Here is a 22,674-nt window from a genome sequence, read left to right on the forward strand (position 1 = left end):
CTGAATTTCATCTCTTCTATTTCAAATGACTAAATAAAGCCTTCTCTTCAGGTTCTTCCTGGTTAAGCATGAAATGCCAGTGATTAAATATAGGTGTTCTGTGTTTATTAAGTACCGTTTCTCTTGTTTCTTCCTTGCATCTCTCTTGTTTATCATCTTGCTTTAAATTTTTGAGCTAAGATCTTAGAGGGCAGACCATGTGGTATTGATCCCACCTGCTTTTCTACAGCTAGAAAACCATGTTAGGCTTGTGAAAGCATTTTAATGCAATCTGCTGACGAGGGAAGCGTCATGTGTGGGAGACGAATTTGGCAGTAGCAAACATGTTTGGCTTTAGCCATAAGAATTGCTTTCTGAGTTTCTGGAAAAGAAGTATGTAAATCGAGTCCTGTTTTAAATGAATATTTTTATAATGTGGAGATCTCTAATCTGTTTTGTAGTGATGGATTTGTTTTGAGGGTTGAAGTGGTTTGTGCACCTGTGGGGTGATGAACCTTTTCTTTCTTTTTTTTTTCCCCCTTGTGTATCTCTTGTCTTGATGGATTGAGAAAGAATGGTAACATTCCAGTGAGTCAAAACATGACAAAGAACAAGAAAAACAATGCAGGTGTATTTGGAGACTATAAATATCCTGGTTGAAAAGTTGTGTACTTTGGATGCACAGAAGTCTGCCTCAAAATAATTCCCAAGCTTGGCCAAAGGCAGTGAAATGTATGCTGAAAAGACTGGGCTTGGATAAGTTAATTCTAGTTTCAAAAAGTAGTTTCCATTCACCAGCTACCTCTGTGCCTTTGAGCAAGTTAGTTAATATACCAGGACCTCCATGTTTTTATCTGTAAAATGGGTACACATGTATCTATACAGAGCTTTGTTTTTAGAATTAAGTATGATGGCTGTATGTTAATACAAGTCTCAAAAGTTGCTTGATAGCAGTCGATAATTAGGTAGTGGTACTGTTTGCTTCCAGACACCTAGATAAAAGCACATATGGGAAGTGGGAACAGACTTTGACCCCAGGCTTACCAGACTTTCCCAATTGGAAGGTCTTGGCTGGTGAACCTTGGACTTTTGGGTGAGTGAGAGATTTTTTTATTTTCAATCATGTGGACCTGGTAGGATTTGCATGTTTCCCATTCTTTTGGACAAAACACCACAGAGCTCTCTACAGTGGTCTGTGAGACTCTCATACAGTTTCAGACAGGGTGCTGGGCTAGTTACAGTGTTTAGGGCCTTAAAATATTTTTATTGTAATACCTGAATAAAACAAATGTCGTACAAAGAGAGAAACACATTAAGAAACTGTGCTGCTTTTCGACGGACAGCTTACTGACCTCCGTGTGTGTGCATAGATGGACACCGGCTGGTAGTGCAAGCAACAGCAGATGCCCTCTTTACTACTGCAGTTGTTAACTGGTTTCTCGTTTCCCTCTTTACCACAATATTATTTTGAGGAATATAATTCCCTGGCCGTCACCTCAAATCATAGTTATTTGAAGAACTCCATTGCTTATCAAGTAAGCACAAGATAAAGCGGATTACACAGCCCCTTTTTGTGTGTGTGTGGCAGGGGAGAGTTAATTATAATTAACAGAAATGAGACTATTGGAGCAGACTCAGATCTTAACTTACGAGTTGATTTTGTCTTAGCTCAGGGTATGTTAATATCCTAACTTTTTCTGAACTGTAGGGTCTGACTTTCTGGCCAACTAACAGTTTTTTGGCTTTTGTTCTCACCATGGGGATAGCTCCAGCATTTGAAGGTAGGCCTGCTGATTTTTCTTTAAGAGCTACTATGTAAATCAGTGAGTAATGAGAACTGGGCTTTTATTTTTTTTTTAAACAATGGTCTTGAGATGCTGTAATATCTTAACTTTTTCTCAAGCTGGAGAACCTGGTCCAAGTTAAAATATTACCCTAAGATGTGTGGACTAGAGGAACTAGTTTATTTTCCCACTTTAAATAAAGATCATATTTCCTAATCTTCCTGGTCTTGGAAGCAAGACATCTTAGTATCCATGTGCACTACTTGAGAATTTAGAGGATTTAATATGCTGTACTCAGAAGCCTAAGACTGGATTATGTGGGAGTTCTTAATGTTGCCTGAAATGGTGATATATTAAGAACCCACAGTTTTGCCGACTTAAGCAAGGTCACACTGCGTTGCCAGCAGATTCGTAATTACTGGGACTGGAACTATAGGAAAATGGAGCTTTACCAGTTGTATAACCAGAGGACAGATAAGGCCATTAAAATTAACTCAGTAGGAAAACACTGGTGCTGAGACTCCCTCTCAAATTAGGCTACTTAAGTAGTATTTACCAAACGATGACCATTTACAACTTTGATTTCAGCAGAAAAGGTATGATTTAAACTCTTCTGTATTATCGCAGTATATCTGTGAAGTCCTGAAAACCATTTTAAATTTGGGCACTTAAGTCTCAGGCCAACTTTATTAGCATTTGAGTGGAAGATGAGTCTTCGAGTGAGCCATCTGTTTTCTGTATTATGTGAGTGTCTAGGTTGAATTCTCCATCCTGGTGATAATCCCTGGTAATGTCCTTTGGGAAACTGGTAAAAATGCTCCGAGCTTTCAAGAGAGTCTGGCTTGGTCTGTAGTAATATAGGATCACACCAGTTCTCTGCCTCATAGTTTGATCTTTCCCATTAGAGGGTGGTGAGGAGGACCTGTTCAATTTGACCTGAGTTAGTTGAATGTTTAAATGGAAGGACTTCCTGCGTCTGGCATGCTGCATTTGAGGAGGCTCGGGCTAAGTCAGGAATTAAAATTTGGAGAGAAGTGTGACTAGAGAAGATTGCATTCCTCTGTTCTCTAGGCTTCTCTCAAAGCTTTCCCCTGGAGTGTCATCCCCACGTGGTCCCGTTCACAGGAGATCTGAGCTGTTAAGAAAGCTGCCTTTGTAAAGTCTGGAGCACCTTGTTTTGATGCCGGAGTTGCGGGGCACAGCCTGTCTGAACAGACACAAGACCAGTGCCCAAGAGCAGGACGTCCCTCTGAAGCAGCGCAGCACATTTGCAACTTTACTGTGTGTGGGAGAGGAGGGAAGGGCGACGTTAGGTGTTAGAATGAGAGAGAGGGGTTCGGTCTGTCTTTAAAAGTGAAAATTGTCCCTCTTGAAGTGAAAACTTGTTTTCCTAAATATCATTTTTTGTTGTTGTTTGTTTGTTAAGGGATTAAAGGATGCAGCTTTGTATAGGGACCATGTTTAGAGACAGTGAATCTTCTCAATTTGCCTTTTTTTTTTAAGTGTTACATTATTAGACCTCAGCTTGCAAATAGTCTTGCTTGTCAGAGAGGACCATAGTGACCTGTTTCTGCTTCCTGGGGCATTTAGAAAAGAGTCATGCTGCTTTTGTCTTTTTTTATTTCATAAAACATTACTGCTGCTCTAAATAAAATAATAGATACACATCAATCAGCATAGTCACCTTTTATTGTTGATTCAACTACTAGGTTTTTACAGAATTCACTCTGCATTTTATTTGACTTGTACATGAATAGTCTCAGCAGACTTAATTATATTAGTGAAAAAGCACTTTCAACAAAATTATATGCTGACATCCCATAATTCATACTTACAGATTTGTGAAGCAGATTTATGTAAATCTATCAAATTACTCTAGGTGACATTATTTTTTTTTAATTGAGATTTCATTTAAATAGTATTTGTAGAAAATTTTCATATGAAAAGTTTTACATGAACTGTTTGAAAAGGAATGTATCTCACATCACTCCCTTAGAAAGACAGAATTCTGTCACATTTGAGCATCTTGTCTCCTTTTGTTCTGTAACCATCTGGTGCGATGTAGGGACATAGATGGGGAGCATGTTTATAAGGGCATCTCTCTTCTCAACCATAAGTTCCTGGAAGGCAGACGGCTGTTTCTTCATTTGTTCATCTTTTTTTTTTTTTTTCCCCCCGTTAGCTTGTTCGTTCGTTCATTGTTCCAGTGAGCATATTAATAATCTATGCTGGGGTCTTCTGTATCAGGATCTATGTTCAGCTTGCCCTTGCTCAACAGTCTAAGCGATGAGATGTGCAAATTGACTCAGTACCCATACGTAGTAAGATAAAGGTGGATAATACAAGGGCTGCGGAAGGACTAGGAAAGGGCACTGAACAGTGAGCACTGGGAGTGAAACAAATTACAACAAGAAAAGGTCTTAGAGAAAGCCTTAGAGCTGTGCTTCCCAACCTTTTTGACACCAGGGACCGGTTTTATGGAAGACCATTCTTCCATGGACCTGGGTGAGGGGGCTAGTTTTGGGCTAATTCAAGTACATTACATTTATTGTGCATTTTGGAGAGTTGGACCATAAAGAAAACTGGGGGCCGAAGAATTGATGCTTCTGAACTATGGTGTTGGGGAAGACTCTTGAGAGTCCCTTGGACTGCAAGGAGATCAAACCAGTCCATCCTAAAGGAAATCAATCCTGAATAGTCATTGGAAGGACTGGTGTTGAAGCTGAAGCTCCAATACTTTGGCCATCTGATGCGAAGAGCTGACTCATTAGAAAAGACCATGATGCTGGGAAAGATTGAAGGCAGGAGAAGGGGATGACAGAGGATGATATGGTTGGATGGCATCGCCAACTTGATGGACATGAGTTTTGAGTAAGCTCCAGGAGTTGGTGATGTACAGAGAAGCCTGGCATGCTGCAGTCCATGGGGTTGCAAAGAGTTGGACATGACTTAGTGACCAAACTGAACTTAATTTCTATTATCGTTACATGAACTCTACCTCAGATCGTCAGGCATTAGATCCCAGAGGTTGGGGACCCCTGTCCTAGAGGACGAGATGTGTATTCCGGGCACAGAGAACTGAATATGAATTTCAGGGTATACATACTTGTAGGAGTCCTAGAAGTAAGCAAGAAGCTGATGATGATCTTGGAAACCAGATTATGATTGGGATTTTCTTCTAGAAAGACTGGTTTTGGAGTTAACAGGAGTCTAGGGAAGGGATGATGGTTAGGATACTGTAGCAGTAATCCAAGTTAGAATAATATGTGAACTGAACTGAACTGAAGTCGCTCAGTCGTGTCCAACCAGGCTCCTCCGTCCATGGGATTCTCCAGGCAAGAATACTGGAGTGGGTTGCCATTTTCTTCTCCAGGGGATCTTCCCAACTCAGGGATCGAACCCAGGTCTCCCGCATAGTAGGCAGACAGTTTAACCTCTGAGCCACCTGTACTAATGCCTGGGGGGCGGGGCAGATCTAGCTGGTGGAACAAACAGGGTGTTATTCCCCAGTGGTAGAATGTGCACTGAAATGAGTCTGCTTACACAGCCTCCCTAATAAGACTATGAGCTACTTCCTTCAGGTCTTGGATCAAATGTTATGTTCAGGCCGGGGCCCACTCTCACCATTATATTTAGGTCAGCAGCCCTGACCCCGCACCCCCAGCTCTCTACTTTTGCTTCTTTTTTTCTCTTTATCCCTTATTTTCTTGCAGTATATACTGTAGAGCTTGTTCTTTTGTTGTCTCCTAACCAGAATATAAATTGTATGAAGAGGAACTTTGTGTCTCTGCTGTATTCTCCAGGATTAGCAAAAACTAGCTTTTCTAAAATCATCGAACAAATGAATGGTGAATGTTGGTGAAAAATATGTAGGCTGACTTTTAAATACAGAACTTTATTTTTCACAATTCCATGTTGAGAAGGATCTCACTTAATATTGGCTGGATAAAATTAAATTAATGTACCAGGTTTGTAATCAAGAATTATGGTGATCTATTGCCTTTACCTTTAAACCTGAGGGGGTAATTTGATATTCAGAACACTGGTAGTTATTTGAAATAGAAAAGACTAAATAAAGTGACCTTTGAATTAAATGGGTTCAGAAGATTGTGTATTTTTAATTAAAATATGCAATTAAATTTTTAATTAAAGTGTGCTATTAAAAGCAATGTAGGTGGCAAGGGAACGGCTGCTGCTTTGAGTTATGCACAGTTTGGGATAAATTGGAGTTTACTGTGTTTCCCTCTAGCACTTTGTCACTACATGGATTCTCTGCCTGTTTTCCTCTTCCTGCTCTGACCCCCATGCAGCTGCCTGCGCCTCAGCCCCATTCAGAGACCCTTGGAGTGTCTCAGCTCTGCGCTTCAGATCACTTGACCATGGTTCTCAGCAGCCTGTTTATAGCTGTTCTCCTTATGCCAAGGAGCAGTTCATAAGGGATTTTTCTGTCTTTTGTGAAGAAGCCATCCTTCTCTGTGGCATGTGTTTAGATTAAAAGGAAGGGTGCGAAACAAAAGCCATTCACGTTCACACGCTGTACAGAATACCGTGTGCTGACGTGCAGGATTGACCTGGAGTTTTCAGTACCTGCTTGAAGCCATAGGCCTATGACTGTTCAGAAGGCTTCCTCTGTAGTGACGTTCTAGAATCCCTGCCACGGCTGTTAGGACCGAGGCTAAGATGAATGGTTTCAAAATCTCTTAAGGACCATGGGGCCACAGGTAGCTTGTGAGGACTAGTGGAGTTGACCTTTTTCTTGATGTTCAGCTACCAGAGGAACTTTTTGACTTCTAAAGACAGATTTATTGGTCTTGAAGCCTTTTTTGGGGGGTAAGCCTTGGCTTTGTTATTTTGTTCAGAATTTCTTTTGATCATAGTGGTTTCCATAATTGTTATACTTGGAATTTAAATGTAGAGCTTTATAAGTTTTTTAAAGAAGTGATTTTTGGTTTTGAGATTGTCAATATGCACATTCTAAATTCAGAATGACTTGAAAAATAGACTTGGAGGATCTGGATAAATGATGCTTGGTTTCCAAGCCTTCCTTGGTAGTTTATGACTGTTACTAGCTGATGCATACAAAAGTGGGAGAAAGTGGTTCTAAATATTTTGTTCTTGATGTTTGACTTCCTTCTGCTTTTATTTTTTAAAAATCTGCACTCATAATAACCTGAAACAGGCACCATGTAAACAAGGTGACTTTACACTGTTATAGGAATAGCAGCATAAAAATTCACATATACTGAAATTGATACTTGCACAAGAAGTACTGGAATTTAAGACAGTAGGCAACTGTCTCAAAAGAACTCTTTTTTGGTAGAGCTTTGTTAGAAAATGCGTGGTTACATTATATTTCAAGCATACTGAAGATGGTCCAGGTTCATATATAAACTAGTCGTGAATTGAGAGAAGAACATAGTGTTTGAGATTCTTGGATTCAGGTTCTGATGACTGCTTTCTGCTTGTTTTTTTCTTTTTTTTTTTCCTCCTTGATTTGAGGATACTGATCGACCTTACCCATCTTCAGATACCATTACTTCCTTCCAGAAGAAGAATGAATATCTCACGAGATCAATGTGAGGCTAAAATTAAACCCTAAAATACCACACAGCTGAAAAATGAGAATGGGGAGAGTCTTGCCTATCTTTGTATCATTTGTGATGCCTTTATATATTTTAAGCATTCAGTACATGTTTGCTGACTTGATTAGCTCACTTGAAAATGAAAATCTGTGAAGTTACTAACTCCCTTATAGTTCCAGTGCCAACATGTTAGTGCATCTACTGCAGTGGATTTAGGAATGAAGCCGTTTAGCAGCAATTATCTCCCTTCATATTATTTTGCTTAGGGTAGTGATAACATTTTGCTTACCTTAAATACTAATTGATGAGTGTTGCTCTTCCGAAAACTACCGCTAAACAAGGTAGAAACTTTGTGTCAGAGAGCTTGTTTAAGGATAAATATCGTTTGAGTGTACTCCGTTTCCAGTAGTTGAAATTTGGTTGACTCATCATTAAAGCTAGCCACGGCTGCTTGAGGGAGTCAGATCAAAGACTCATTCAATGGGTGGATCATCTGATGGTGACGTGGATGACATAAAAAAGTGTTAGTCACTCAGTTGTGCCCAACTCTTTGCAATCCCGTGGACTGTATGTAGCCTGCCAGGTTCCTCTGTCAATGGAATTTCCCTGGCAAGAATACTGGAGTTGGTTGCCATTCCCTTCTCCAAGGGATCTTCCCAACCCAGCAATAGAACCCTGGTCTCCTGCATTGCAGGCATATTCTTTACTGTCTTAGCCACCAGGGAAGTCCATTGATGACATTGCCTTTGGTTAAATGAATAACAACCACTGGGCTTCTCATTCGTGCATTTAGCAAACTTTTTGAGTGCCCCCAGTGTGTTAGGAGTAAGAGCCTAGAGGAAGGGCAAGAGATGGCTAAGCAGACAGGATTTTGACTTTACCCAGCAACACAACTCCAACAGGCCCCTGCTGTGCCAGAGTGACTTCAGTAGGCAATAAACTGTTCCTCTGAAGTGATGGATAACTTGAAGAATTTAGAAGAAAGACATCTACTAATATTTTAAAAATGCATCTGTCAAAAGGCAGGCAGTCTTCATTGCAGAGTCACTTCATACCCAGACCATCAGCATCTGGCCCTTCTTAGGGCTCCCGGAATCCTTATTTGCAGTCTTAGATTCTCTCTCACTATTAAAACTGTGATTTTCAGCCTTGACTACGTGTGTTAGAGGCACTAGGATTTAAGAAACCTGGTTTGTAATAGACCAATTTAAAAAAAATTGGGGGAAAGGGACGCAGACATCAGTTTCTGTTTTTGTTTTTTAAGCTCTGTGGATGATTCCAGTGTACCAAGATTGAGAAAGGACTTTGATTAGAAGCTGGTAAAATATAAGTGTTAGTGTGGTGCCAGTAGATAGGAGAAATGGACTCAGTGCTTGTACAGTTGATAATTTGGTTTATTTTGTTACAGAATAGCAGCGTGGAAAACCACACAGTGTTCACTTTGCCTTCCCTTCCCCTGTTATTTTGGTAGCATCCTGTCTGGTTTAATTTTAAATGAATGTGTGTAAACTCCTTTACATGTAGTAGACATGTTATTTTTCCTTTATTTATTCACTGGAGTGGTCTATCTCGATTAATAGTGAAAGTTCTCATCACTGACTCAGCAGTCTCATGGGGTAGGAATTATCCTCATTCTAGAAATACGGAGGTTAATGACTCAGAGAGGTTAAGTTGTCTCTTCAAAGTCACACAGCTGGTAAACAGTGGAGCCGGAGTTAGAACTTATATGTGTGTATCTCCAAGCCCAGATTCTTTCCATCATAAACTGATTCCTTGAGCAGATTTTTTAATGTTCGGCCAATTTGAATCCTGCTCAGTGATAACAGAACCGCAGCACATTTCATAAGAGGCCACTGTGCATGCAGTAGACACATGATAAATGTCAAATTAGAAAAAAGCTAAATGCTTAAAACTACAGTGATTCACATGCAACTTTTAAAAATCAGATCTTTGAGTAAAACACAATTTCAGTGAGTAGTGTGAGGAAAAAAATTAATGAGCTGAGTTTTAGATCTCCCCTCATCCCCTTTTATAAAAATAGGAAAAAATGCGGTTTGATTAAAGAGTATAAGTTAGCAATGATTATCCCCTCAAAATGATAGTGGTCCTCAAAATATAATCACAAGTCTTCATGGTTATTAGGCATTATATGTAGTTTTCTCTCTCCCTCTCTCTCTATAGACGTGTGAGGAACCACGTTAGGAAAACCAGAGTGGCCTTCTAAATACCTGTATTCATAAATACTTAGACCTAAGGTACCACTTAAAAGAAAAAATATTCTCTCACTTTGCTATGAAATTGATCCAAAAATGGTAGTATATAGAAAGCATTTGGACCTTTACTGGGAATCTACCAGGAAACCCTCAATTGGTTTGGTTTGACTTTTAGTAGACTAAACCTTTAAATGCCCATTTTTGTCGCCACCTTTTTAGTATTTTTTGTCTTGTCAAACTGAGAAACTTTCTTTTAGTTGAAAAATGGAGACCTTTAGGGTTGACTTTACTTGTCTGCATTCCATTGATTCCAATATCTTGTTATTTCCTGTTCCCTGAGAGTCAGGACACATCAGTGAGCCGAGGACGAGAGAGGTCTCAGATGATGGATAAAAGCAGCGACAGGCTCATTTAGAAGCAACTCTTATTCCAAAATTTTTCCGTTACTTTTTTATTTTTTTTTCTTTCTTTTCCACATATTCTTATGGGTTTGTTTGTCTTCAGCCATAAATCTTTGTATTCATATTTCCTTTTATTCCTTAGCTAGGTTTTCAGACCCCTTTAGTAAATTGGATTTAGTTTATTTGAATAAGCTCTCCTCTAAAATTAATGTACTTAGGCGCGCACACACACATAGATTACATGTATACATACACATACGCATGATTCTCCACTAGTTTAGACTCTGAAATACTTGTACGTGGTAAAGGCTGTAAATTTATCAGGGTACTGTGCTTAAACACTGACAGATTCTTGGTTGATGCTTTTCACTTTCCAGTTTGATGTGTAAGGAAACTGAAGCTGAACAAGTCGTGCCCGTGAAGCCCACACAGCAGCTCCATGGAGACTTGCACCACGGTTGCCTTGCTGCTGGGCGCCGGGGCTCAGGCAGGGCATGTGCGGTGGATGGAGCACTGGGGATGTGTGTTTTTTAAACAGCACAGCTTGCTGTGTTCTAACTGATGTTTAAACTTGAAGCTGAAATAGACAGGAGATGAAAAAGGCCACATGTGTATTTCTAGAATTAATGTAGACTTCTTTTTACTCCTGAGAAAATCTGCTGGCATTAATGACAAGACTTTATGCCAGAACCAACGTGGATGTCTGTCATCAGCGGTGGAGAACTAACGTATGCCTTTCTCCCCTTCCCTTTCATTAGGGCAGAGCTTGGGATATGGCTTTGTGAACTACATTGACCCTAAGGATGCAGAGAAAGCTATCAACACCCTGAATGGATTGAGACTTCAAACCAAAACAATAAAAGTATGTTTACATTTTTTTTTAATATCTACTCACAGAACAGAGGTTGAAACAAATTAAGGTCTCTTTGTAGTTCTTTCCTTTACTGGTTTTGTGCCCATATAGACTCTTCTCTGGGAGGCATAGCAGAATGTTTTGGTTTGTTGCCTGATGGGGGGAACTTAATTCATGAGTACTGCATGTATGTGCTGTCCTTAGTCCTTCAGTCGTGTCTGACTCTCCGTGACCCCATGAACAGTAGTCCACCAGACTCCTCTGTCCATGGGATTCTCCAGGCAAGAATACTGGAGTGGGTTGCCATTTCCTTCTCCAGCTACATGTATTGCATTGGGCAAAAAGTTCTTTCGACTCTTTCCATTATAATTTACAGAAACCCCCCAATGAACTTTTTGGCCAACCCAGTAATTACTTGTGTATTAACAAAGGGAAAGAGCAGCAACTTTATTAGATAAGTATGTTATGAAACTTACTGAATTAAATTTCCATCCTTTATAGAGAATTACTTGCCTCTAACTTGAAAAAACCGTATCTGTTTCTTCTAGCACAGGGATCTACAGTTTTGTTCTGTAAAGGGCCAGGCAATAAATATGTTAGCTTTGCAGGCCATTATCAAATGTAAAAATCATTTTTAGTTCTCAGGTCACAGAAAAGCAGGTCCTTGAGCTATTGTTTGACTCTAGTCTAGCAGACTCAGCTTACTTTGAGGAGACTGACTAGGAGAGTGTATATGCCACACAGGTTATTTTTTTTCTGTTATAGTTGTCTTTTCATGACAAACAGTAAATAACTTTATGGATGTTTTCCCTGCCTTTTTGAATTTTTGAAATTCTGATGTAAATTCTCTCTGGATAAGAAGTTAATACAGTTTGCTGTGTAGATCTCTTTCCCTTTAGAAGATAAAAGGGATGTTGCCTCTGGCAAACGCTTAGTACACGTGCCATCAATTTTCCCTCTTCTGCCCAGTTCAGACATTCCCGATCAATCATGGCAGCCTTTTTCACTGAGTCTGGATGTGGCTTCCAGATATTTGTCAAAATAGTGCTCCAGACAACCTCTATCAATTGACTGAAGTTGGAACCTGTTTTCCACCCTTGATTTAAGAAGTCAGCTCAGACCATAGCCTGGAGTGGTGAGGGGAAGTTAGTCAAGGCTGACTGTGGTATCCATCTTGCTTAGAGGCTTGTCTAGGAGATTTCTGCTCATTTTTTCAGGAATCTGGAAATGCAGTGTCATCTTTGTGTTTAAAAGTTGCTTCTCTCAGAGTTGTCAGTTAAGGTAATTCATTAGCCTGGGGTAGTTTTGACATCTCATTCTTTATATTTATTGGCTTGGAGGAAAGATACCTCCCACCTCTGTCTCATCTAAAGGAAATTGTATGCAGTGACCCCCAAATATACATGGATGTAAGATGTCTGAGATTCTACATGCTTCTTGGTCAAGAAAATGTCCTAAGTACGAAATGTCTAATTACTAGATTTCTAGTATATTCTAAGTTCACAAAGGACTTGTTTGTTTTGACCTTGGTTTGCAATCTGGAGTGTTATTTCTAATTGTCTGCTCTTCTTTGCCTACTGTTTGTGTTACAGAGATGAACCTTTTAATAGTATTTCTAAGTGTAATGATCAAGTATCTTTAAAAAGGTCTTGTCCAGTGTCCAGTTACCTTTTCCTGTTGTTTTGCAAACACTCTGTCCTACTGCAGATTTTTGTGAGGCGCCCCAGTGTCTGTTGACTTCAGGATTGTTGCTCACGAATCGTGGTTAAAAAAATGGAATATTGATGGTTGGATTGACACGCCCTTTTCTCCATTCCAGAAATAAGCACCCTCGTTTCACTCTAGTGGGTCAGTGCTTTTGCTCTACATCAGTTCTTTTTGCAGTAAGGTCCACACGAAGGTAGAAATGCAGGAGAAATGGGTCTCCATAGAAATGTCCATGGCCTGCAGAGAGACCACAGGTGACAGCTGCTTCCTCATTGTCCGTCACCGGCCTTCTCTTCAGGGCCCAGCTGCTCAGGCAGAATACATGCAAGAAAGGACAGTCATGCCTTGTGGCTTTTTCACCATGACATCTGCCCCTTCTCTTCAGATTTTCTGGGATGGGGGTGGGCGTGGTCGGTAAGCAGCAGGCTACTTCTTTCCCACCCCTCTCATTTGGTTCCGACAGAAATATCAGATAACAGCTGGTATCCTCAGTTTGGCCCCGATTTGTCTGAGGCAAAGCAGACCATTTCCCAAAACTTACATAGCACCATTTTTGTCTATCTGTTCTTTCTGGTTTTTTTCAGTTAGATGTGTTGTGTGTTCTCATGCAACATCTGAACCAGGTTTTTCCTGGTATTCACTGCTTTCATAGTTTTTAGAAGCTGTATTTAAGCCTTTCTGTTTCCTATTCTGTGAATCAGTTTCTTTTTGCTTTCTGCAGTCCATCCTGGTGGAGGCTCTGAAGTTAATCTTATAAAAACACCACTTTCCTCATATTGCTTCTCACTCAAAATTCTCTTCCATTGCCCTACTGTTTTATCATATCATTTGGCTTAACTTTGGAGTGACCCAGCATTATCACTGATTACTATTCTCCATGGTGGTCAGACTGGCTCTTCCATGGCAAGCTCATCTTATTCACAACCTCTGCACATACGCTTTTATGGCTCCCCTGGCATATTCTTTCTCACTCAGTTTAATAGTGGCCATCCCATCTTTTGGAGTCCATCTGAAGTTCTTCTTGCTGCTGCCTTTCTGGGTTTTTCTGACTCAGGTTGGGTCTCTCCCTTCTTTTGAAATAGTCCATGAGGGATCACAGAAGTTTGGAGATTGAAGGGGACCCATATATAATTCAGACTTAAGCATTAACCTCTACCCGCAGTAAAAAAGTTGAGACTTAAGTGGGCAGTCACAGAGTTTAGCTTAGACCAGGCGGTTGAAGTCAGAGCTGTGACTCAAATCCTTGTCTTTTGATATCTACACTAAGCCTGTTACCATGACACCATATTTTCCTTTAGAAAGCTGCAGTAGATTAATTAATATATATGTCATTTATAAGTATACAAGTATTTGTGCGCTCACTGAGCTCAGGTTTCTGTCATATCTTCCGAGCCACCTATGCATTTGGTAGAATTCCTATTTATTGGAATATTGAAACAGTGAATCAAGCTCTGTGAAAGATGGTTTATTTAGCAGTTTTTCCTGGGGCTTCCTAGTAGCATTAGCCCCGTAGGGTTTTGTGTAATAGATGGATGGTATGTTGAATAGATGGCAAATATTCACTATTTCTGTAATGAGTGAAGCAGAGTCCCATAGGCACTGAGAAATCTGAAGCAGTTATTCCCAAACTTGGTTGCAAAATCACAAGGAGGATGAGTTAGAAATACAGATTCTGGGACCCACTTCAGATCTACTCAATCAGTGTAGGAATCTGCTTTTTTGTTTTGCAGGTAATTTGTGACAGTGAGTCTAAGACCTGACAAGACCTAACACTTAGCAACCGTCAAAATGAAATGGGTTTTCTAAATACTTGGTACTTTTCCATGCAGAGTTCCATTTGATTTCATCTTTTTACCTTGATAATCTTGTGGATAATGCTCTTAACTGGAATATTAATCGTGGTTTTATTTTAATGACAATTCAGCATTTGGAGTAAAAAGTTCATACTGTCTTCACTTTTTAAAAGGTGTGGCTTAGAAATTAGAAAAACTTAATAAGTTGACCTTATGTTAGAGATTTGTTATGTACAGTGGCATTTATAGGTTAAAGATTCAAGGTGGCAATTCTCTTAAGGTTCACTTTTTTTCCCTGGTTGAGTTAATGTCCCAGCAGCTTACATTGCTGGTGGTAAGAGGCATCATGATGAGTAAAGCCTGCCCGTGTTATCCCTAATAATGAGCTGGTAAGTAAAGTGTGGATATTACAACATGTTTTTAGCTTTTGATACTAGAGAGGGTAGTAAAAAGAGAGTATATGCACAATTCTTTCCACTCCTAAGGGAAAATGGATTTTTTTTGCCTAGGTTAAAGTTATCAGACCTAGATTCATGCTGAGCCAGGGTAAAATCATTTCTGAAAATACTTAAGAGTTTTCCCCCCACATTAAGTACTGTGAATAAGAGAATATCCCATATACAGTAAAATCTGTATCTTGACTCGCAGCTTCTCCTCCTTCTACAGTGGGCCGAGGAAGTTTTATTCCACGAAGTGGCTTTGCTTTATTTCAAAGTGCTAGGAGCTGTTGGGCTTCCCAGGTGGCTCAGTGGTAAAGAATCCGCCTGCCAGTGCAGGAGTTGCAGGTTCCATCCTTGGATTGGGAAGATCCCTTGGAGGAGGAAATGGCAACCCACTCTAGTATTCTTACCTGGGAATTCCCATGGACAGAGGAGCCTGGTTGGCTAAAGTCCACAGGGTCACAAAAGAGTCGGACACAACTTAGTGACTAAACAGCAACAGCAAGGAGCTGTTACCCCAAGGGATAGAGAACTTTTCATCTTTATTGATAGGTTCCTTTGTAACTCAGCTGTTAAAGATTCTGCCTGCAGTGTGGGAGATCTGGTTTTGATCCCTGGGTTGGGAAGATCCCCTGGAGAAGGAAACAGCTACCCACTCCAGTATTCTGGCCTGGAGAATTCCATGGACTGTATAGTCCATGAGGTTGCAAAGAGTCGGACGTGACTGAGTGATTTTCACTTTCCCTCTCACCCCTAGAAATCCACGTCTTCTCTCTCAGAGCAGAAAAAACCCTGTCTGGAAATGCTACTAGCATAGAAAAACTGCCTAAAATTGATTTTGATTGAATCAATTTTTCTTAATCATTCAGATATAAGTCAGATTAAACCTTACCTTTGCTTAAAAATTACTAATTGACATACATTAATGTGGAAATTCTCATTAAAATAATTAAACTGCCATTTCTGTCTATATGAAAAAAACTTAACAATAGGAATATTAATTAGAAATAGTAATGTGTATTCTGTAAAGTGTTCAGTTTAATAGAGAGCAATTAAGTAAAGCTTAATACACCTTTTTTCCTGAGCTACTGTATTGCTTTTAATTTTTGTTAAATTTATACCTTTTCTACCTACAGCTTATCTTTTTCTCAGTTAGTAAATGTCATGTTTGTCGACTGTTTTTCTGCTTAGCATGAACTATATCCTTAATATAGGAGGAATCTATGTATTTCTAAAGTTTTACCCTCCCTGATACTGTTTAAGTGATTTAACTGGCTGTGTAAGCTTGGATGGACTTGATCTTTTAACCATTTTAAGTTTCTATTTATATCTGTAAAATCTTTAAAAATAATGGATCGGCTTATCACTGAGTCTGTTTATTATCTGAGTCTCTTAACTTTCTGTAGTGTTCCAGATTCTTTTCTAAGAAAAGGTGTAACTGTTTAATGGACTCATGGCTATCACAGAGGATGGTTTGGTTGAGAATGCATTTAGAGTGAAGTGCAGCACCCTGACCTGAGGAGGTAACACTTAACTCTTTACGCTGTTGAACATTAGCAGCCACAGTAAAATTTGTACTGGAAAACTTGTCTGTCTCAACCCTCGGTTCAGGATTATCTGGGATGGGGTTGGTTTTTGTCTGTCATTCTAAGTTGTCACTTTATAAAATTTAATTCTGAACCTGAGGATATATCTTGTGGCTGCTGCATAAATCATCTCCCCACTCATTAGTGGAGGAAAGGACATGGAAACAGGAGCGGGAGTGAAGCTGGACTATAGGCTTGCCTCTTGTTGGATGCTCTGTTTAAAGTTTCTGCAGCACTGTTCTGGGGTATGGGTTTTATAATAGCAGGAAAGCTGAGAGTTCATACTTCTGCTGGGGAGTTTGAAAGCGGGTGTTAGGGAAATCACATATAATTAGCTGGAGTAGAAAGCAGGGTGAGGAGTGGTGTGGAAATGAGCCTGAGAGCAGTTGGGGATCTGAAAAGGTACGTGTGCTGTGCTGAGTGAGGAGCTGTGGTTTTATACTGTAAGTGAGGGAGGACCACCGAAGAGTTTTGAGCAAAACAGTGACAGGATTGGACTTGGATGTTTCTTAGGAGGGGAAAATCTGCCTTGGATTTAAACTCCACATCCCTCTGAGCATCTCAAGCCACCTACGGCTCTTGTGGCTTATTTATGTTGTTGATATTTCTCATGAAGGTACAAAGTGTAAATGCTTACAGAAGAAGTGTGGACTTCACAAATTTATAAGACATCTTCTGTAAAGTACCTATCAGTTCAACAAGAGTATAGATCATCATTTGCCTTTTATCTTAACCAGACTGGGAAATTCTGAAAGTAATAGTCTGAAGGACAGACCTCACAGTAACTGACAACTTTTGAGATGTTATCCTAAATTTATTATTTATCTGATCAGGTCTCTGTGGAGAGACAAATGGAAACTTTGAGTAAATGATTTCTATGCCCTTTTTAAGAAAATGAGATTGGGTGTTAGTTTTTCTAATTTCATTTTTAACCCATGATCTGTAACTTTCTAGAGCCAAATTCTAAGTGTATTACTACAATGTGATTATCAGATACTCTTTAGTGCATTTGAATAAACCTCACATCTATATTGAATCCCAATTTACATAGTCCTTATATGAAATGAAAATCTCCAGAGGTTGTTACTTACCTAGGGGGCCTGGCAGGGTCCAGAACCTGGTCCTGACTTCAGGCCTGTTGTGTTATTTCTGCTCCTTATAAGCTTTGTCCATAGTGGGAATTAGACATTTGAAAGTTCCCAGGGGGCAATACCTTGGCATTCTCTGAACAGCTTTTCTGTAGAAGGGACTTCTCCACGGTTGCTGAAGCAAAGGCTAAGACTGTACAGAGGGAAGGTTGAAGAGGAGGAGGGTTCCTGGGGGCAGTGTCCTAGCCCGCTTCCTGTCCATCCCTGCTTGTGAATCACAGAGGGTGGCGGTGGGAGAAAGTCTTAGCAGCTGACCTAACCCATCTTCCTCGGGAGGGATTTTGTAGATCATTTTATTACGCAAGCGTGGCCCTACATTTCCTGCCTATTTCATACATGTACACCAGCAAAGGCGTTTCTAATGCGAGCACTTCTCTGCTTAACTTTTCTAGTGCTCTTTAAGGGTAGGGTAGGGCCTGTTGTCGTTCATGTATGACCCAGAAGCAGTACTTGCTCAGTTTGGTGGCTTCAGCCTGTTGTCCCAAACCGACTAGAGAAGTTAAGTAGGTGTGCCGCCTTCTAACAGAGCCTCAATTCCTTGCTGTATCCGCTTTTGTGTAGTGTTTTCATAGGACTTTTATTCTTCTATTTGTCTGGATTGTAGCCCTTTGGCCAGTGAAATGAAGTGCAGGCTAAGGGGCTTGTTCAGAAGTAATACAGCTAATAATAATACTGCTGGGACCAGGAATGGGCCATGTTGGCTGATGCCGGCACCTTTAACGGTTTTCTTTCCATTTCACGTTACCGATATTCAGATATCTATACCACTATAAACAAATCGAATAGTCTCTTGAAGACCTTGATTTGGGGCTCTTAGTACCCTGAGATTTTCTGAACCAGCTTATTAGGTGCAGCGGAGTGGAGCAGTGCCTGGTGATGGAAGAACTCTGTTGTCTTTCAGGCTGAGCACTGGAGATAGCCAGACCTCCCTTTTGAGAAGAAAACTGGTATCCGGAGGTCCTGTTTAGCAGATAGGTGAATTAACATTTCAATGGTAATTGGACAGTAAAAGGATTATTCTAGTAACTTTCTCCACCTCTGTTTTGTAGGAGACCATTCATACTTCCAGAATGCTTTCCTGGCAGGTTCCTTTGAGTCCTAGATGCTAGTTTAAAAATCACAGCAAAGCGCATTTCTCTCTCTCTAAATTTGTGTGGACTCTTTAGAAAAGCATGTGTGGTCCATTTTCTTCTGCTCCTACCTCTGCCAGGTTTTCCTTTAGCATCAGTTCTCAGCCACGAGTACTGCATCAGAATTCCTGGTGGAATTTTTGCTTCAGAAAGTTTCTTGGCATGCTATTTATGAACAAGCAAGAGAGGCGGCTGTGTTTTGAAAACAATACAGGAAATCTGTTCCTTACTGTGCCCTGCCCCCCTTCTTTAAAGAGCTCGTTAGAATGCTGCATTAGGACATAGAGCCCCAAGTCCCAGATCCCTGTTCTGCTCTTATCTGTTGGTCTAGTTTCCTCAGCTGTAAAGTGGTAGAGATGGTACCAGGTTACTCAGTTCCTGCGAAACATTTGGCCTGAGATCTAGAGGTAGAAAATACTTGGGTTGGCCTGTTATTTTCAGAAACAGAAGATCAAGAATATTTCATTGTTTTTTAGTTTGCGTTTTCTATGTTACAGTGATATTTTTAGAAGTCTAGTTGGGAGGAATTAAGAAGCTAGTTTTATTCTGAAGAAAGTAGTCACAGTGTTTAATTCTTTAATTTTATTGGATATTTTAAAAATGGGTCTAGTTGCTTGAGTTAGAGAGAAGTGGATTGTGAACAAAAATAAATCATGCTAATAGGCTTTCTTTTGGGTCATTAGTACCAGGTTACCTCCTCCCAGGGGAGAGGGAACTTTAATCCTTCCTGCACAGGTTCTGGGCTTGCTAATGAGTCTTGAAATGACCCTTAGGTGAGCGGCAGGAAGGACGAGCAGAGCATCTGCCTGGCCCTGGAAACTGATCATTCAGAAAACGCTTTAGTTTCCCCAGAGTGATTCTTTAGAAGTCTGGCCATTTCTGCTTGCTTCTCCCAAACAACGCTGTTCACATTCCTAGAAAGATTCTGGAGTTGTATGGAATCAAGTACGGCAGCCTTTTCCAGAGACTGGCCATGCTGTGGGCTCCCCAACTCAATGGAGCCATACATAGTGGGTCTACTTCTTGGAAATAACCTTTGGGTGGGTTTTATGGACTTTGTTTTACTTTTGCATTTCTATATTTGCTGGTGATTTATAGTCACATATGCTTTCAAGATACCTGGGAACTTGTCTTATTCAGAAATTAATGCTGGTAGATGGGAAAGAAGAGGGCTTGACATCTATAATTTTTATGAACTCCTCAGGAAATCCAAAAATACACCCCAGAGTTTGAGGATTACCTGTTTAAAATCCCTCGACATAAGGGACTGCTAAAACTTTAATGTTCATCAGAATCACTGTGGTGCGGTGGTTAATAAAATGCAGATTTCTGGACCCTAGTCAAAACTTACTGAATATGATTACCTACAGAGTGAGGCCGAGAAAGTTGTAGTTTAATAGCCACCACAGGTGATTCTTAACATGTGGTGGTCTAACCTGAGGACCATTGTTTAGTGGTTTACACTTGGACAGCTTTCTGGTGCTTGTTTTAAAACATGTAAGTAAGATTTTCATTTTGGGGTCTTGTGATTAATGGGTGTAATTTTAATGAATATAATGCCCTATCTACCCTCCCCCTTTGTCTCTCTCACATACATGTGCTCATGCACTCGTTTTCAGAGCATTTGAATGTCATTAAGTACTTCTAGCGTTACAAGTACTTAAACATCATGTAGTATTTGATTCTGAGAGTGGGGGATTTGCAGCATGGTTCTTCTGGGGCCCATTCATTTAAAATGGCTATTTCATAGTGTAGAGATTGGGAGTTGAATTTTATGATCCCAGATGGTTGTGAATCCTTAGATTATGGAAGTTGCTTTTGTAGTACAATTAAAGTTGGTCTCGTTTTTATAAGTGCCTAGCCACACTCCTGACGCACCCTCCCAGGTATCTGGATATTTGAACTTTCCAGGCAGGGTCTAAATAAACGGAAATGTGTGCTCTTACAAAGGACTCTTCCACACAGTGTGTTAAAAATATTTAAAGAAAAAAATTTACAGTATGCTACTTTAATTTATAAACGTTTTGACCTGTAAAACTATTTTGTCTCAAAGCTGGGGGAAAGCGGTGTGCACATACTGTTGCCTAAAGGCTTAGTATGTGTCTGTTCTGCTCTTTGCAAAAAGGGTTAATAAGTACTTGTCACCAACTTGCAGGATTTTCCTTCGTGTTCTTCTTCATTAACCAGTGTTCTTGGGGGAATTGTGAAATATGCATTGTCTGCAAACTACTCTGAAGCACAAAGCCAAATGAACTGTGAAGGTGAGGGCTGAAGACACCGCTGTCACCTTGGTACTTGGTTCTTTGAGTATTAGAGAACATTGATCTGCTCGGTGGCAGAGGGGGTACTGCTGGCGGTTTAATTACGGCCAGGGAGTGTTATTGACGCTATCAATCAGTGGGACCCAGGGAAAGGGCACGGCGCCAGGCCGTTCTGTGCTCCCTGCAGTGTCATTAAATGCCAAAGGACCGGATTCTCAAGGTAAAGGGAGGTGCTTCCGCACATCTGAAGGAGGAGTTCACTTTGTCTTGCAACAGAGGTAAAGGTGGCTGCTGCTGCTGCTAAGTCGCTTCAGTCGGGTCCGACTCTGTGCGACCCCGCAGACGGCAGCCCTCCAGGCTCCCCCGTCCCTGGGATTCTCCAGGCAAGAACACTGGAGTGGGTTGCCATTTCCTTCTCCAATGCATGAAAGTGAAAAAGGAAAGTGAAGTCGCTCAGTCGTGTCTGACTCTCAGCGACCCCATGGACTGTAGCCTACCAGGCTCCTCCGTCCATGGGATTTTCCAGGCAAGAGTACTGGAGTGGGGTGCCAAGGGTGGCTAGCCCCTCCTTTTGGCCGCCTTTACATTTCTGGAGGAGTTCTGTGAATGGCAGTGGTATGGTCTCTTCTTGGTGTACGGTTAAGGTTGTTGGTGTTTTCCTTAAAAATCCTCTCTCTTTTCAAATCTTCACAACTGTCATTTAAAAGACTCTAGGAATACAATAATTACTCTCTGTTAAAAGCTGTTTTGGGGGGAATATGTAGCCCAGGTGTCTAATAGATATTTGGAGAATGAGAGATGGTCTTTGAATGAGACTATTAGTCCTGCAAATTAGTTCATTTAAAAAAGCTTTCCCCATGATGATTCTCTAATGTCTAATCATGTTGAGAGAGAAATATCTTGGTTGGTTTGAACTTATAAAGCATTCAGTAATATTTCAGGGGTCATTCCTTTAAAATCATCTATTGAGCACAGTTTTCATAGTTGTATAACTTAGGTCAGGTCTACATCATCTATGTAGGTGAAACTTTATTTGGCTATAGGGAAGGCTTATAATAATGTTTCTATTATCATTTTATCATATATTTCCTACATACACACACATATGTGTATGTCTGACACACAAATCTCCATCTAGGCCTATTTGAGAGAGAGGAAATGCCATAGCTAATCCAAAATGTTTTCTGTTACTGCCTCTTTTTTTTTTTTTTTAATTGATGTATAGCTTGTAATGATGGAGGGTTACCAAAGACAATTTACCCTTGAAAGAGATTGGATTTCTGATTTTTTTTTTCAGAGGATATATTCATACACATACACGCTAAATCTATGACAAATGGGTCAAATCAGGCCCCAGAACAACAAGTCTTAGCTATTGTAATGTACTTGTAATTCAGGTTTGGGTTGTAGGTTATTTATATTTCTCACAGGTGTTTGAAGTGGGATTGTTGAATTATCTTCTCCTTTGTTTAGAACAGGAAGATTGTTAGAATTTTTTCTTCAGAAGTTTGAGGAGGAATTTTTTTTAATATATGTTAAGCATTTACTAAAACGGCCTCATTGCATTATGTAGAGCCATAACAAGGCCGGTGGTCAGCCTCCCAAGCTTGTAGGGAAGGTCATATGCTTTAAAAGTCTATGTTCATCATACATGTGCTTTTTCCCCTCTTCTCCCCCGCCACCAAGGGCAAAGGTATTATCATAATGTTAAAATAATTACTTGCAAATTGTTTTAAGACTGTATAATCATGGTTATGCAGCCTTGGATAGGGGATATCGGTGAGTAATTAAATAATT

The 22,674-nt window shown here is 40.2% G+C and overlaps 1 protein-coding gene across 17 annotated transcripts in view; it reads left to right on the forward strand.

Moving 5' to 3' along the window:
• Positions 1–22,674, forward strand: part of ELAVL2 (ELAV like RNA binding protein 2) — a 168,739-nt gene that overhangs the window by 114,723 nt on the left and 31,342 nt on the right. For all 17 annotated transcript variants that reach the window (XM_043891391.1, XM_043891393.1, XM_043891388.1 and 14 more), the window contains one exon: positions 10,718–10,821. In XM_043891391.1, the coding sequence (XP_043747326.1) occupies positions 10,718–10,821 (104 nt within the window). The remainder of the gene's footprint in view (positions 1–10,717; positions 10,822–22,674) is intronic.

The sequence above is a fragment of the Cervus elaphus genome, chromosome 29, assembly GCF_910594005.1.
Source record: "Cervus elaphus chromosome 29, mCerEla1.1, whole genome shotgun sequence".
NCBI classification, from domain to species: Eukaryota; Metazoa; Chordata; class Mammalia; order Artiodactyla; family Cervidae; genus Cervus; species Cervus elaphus.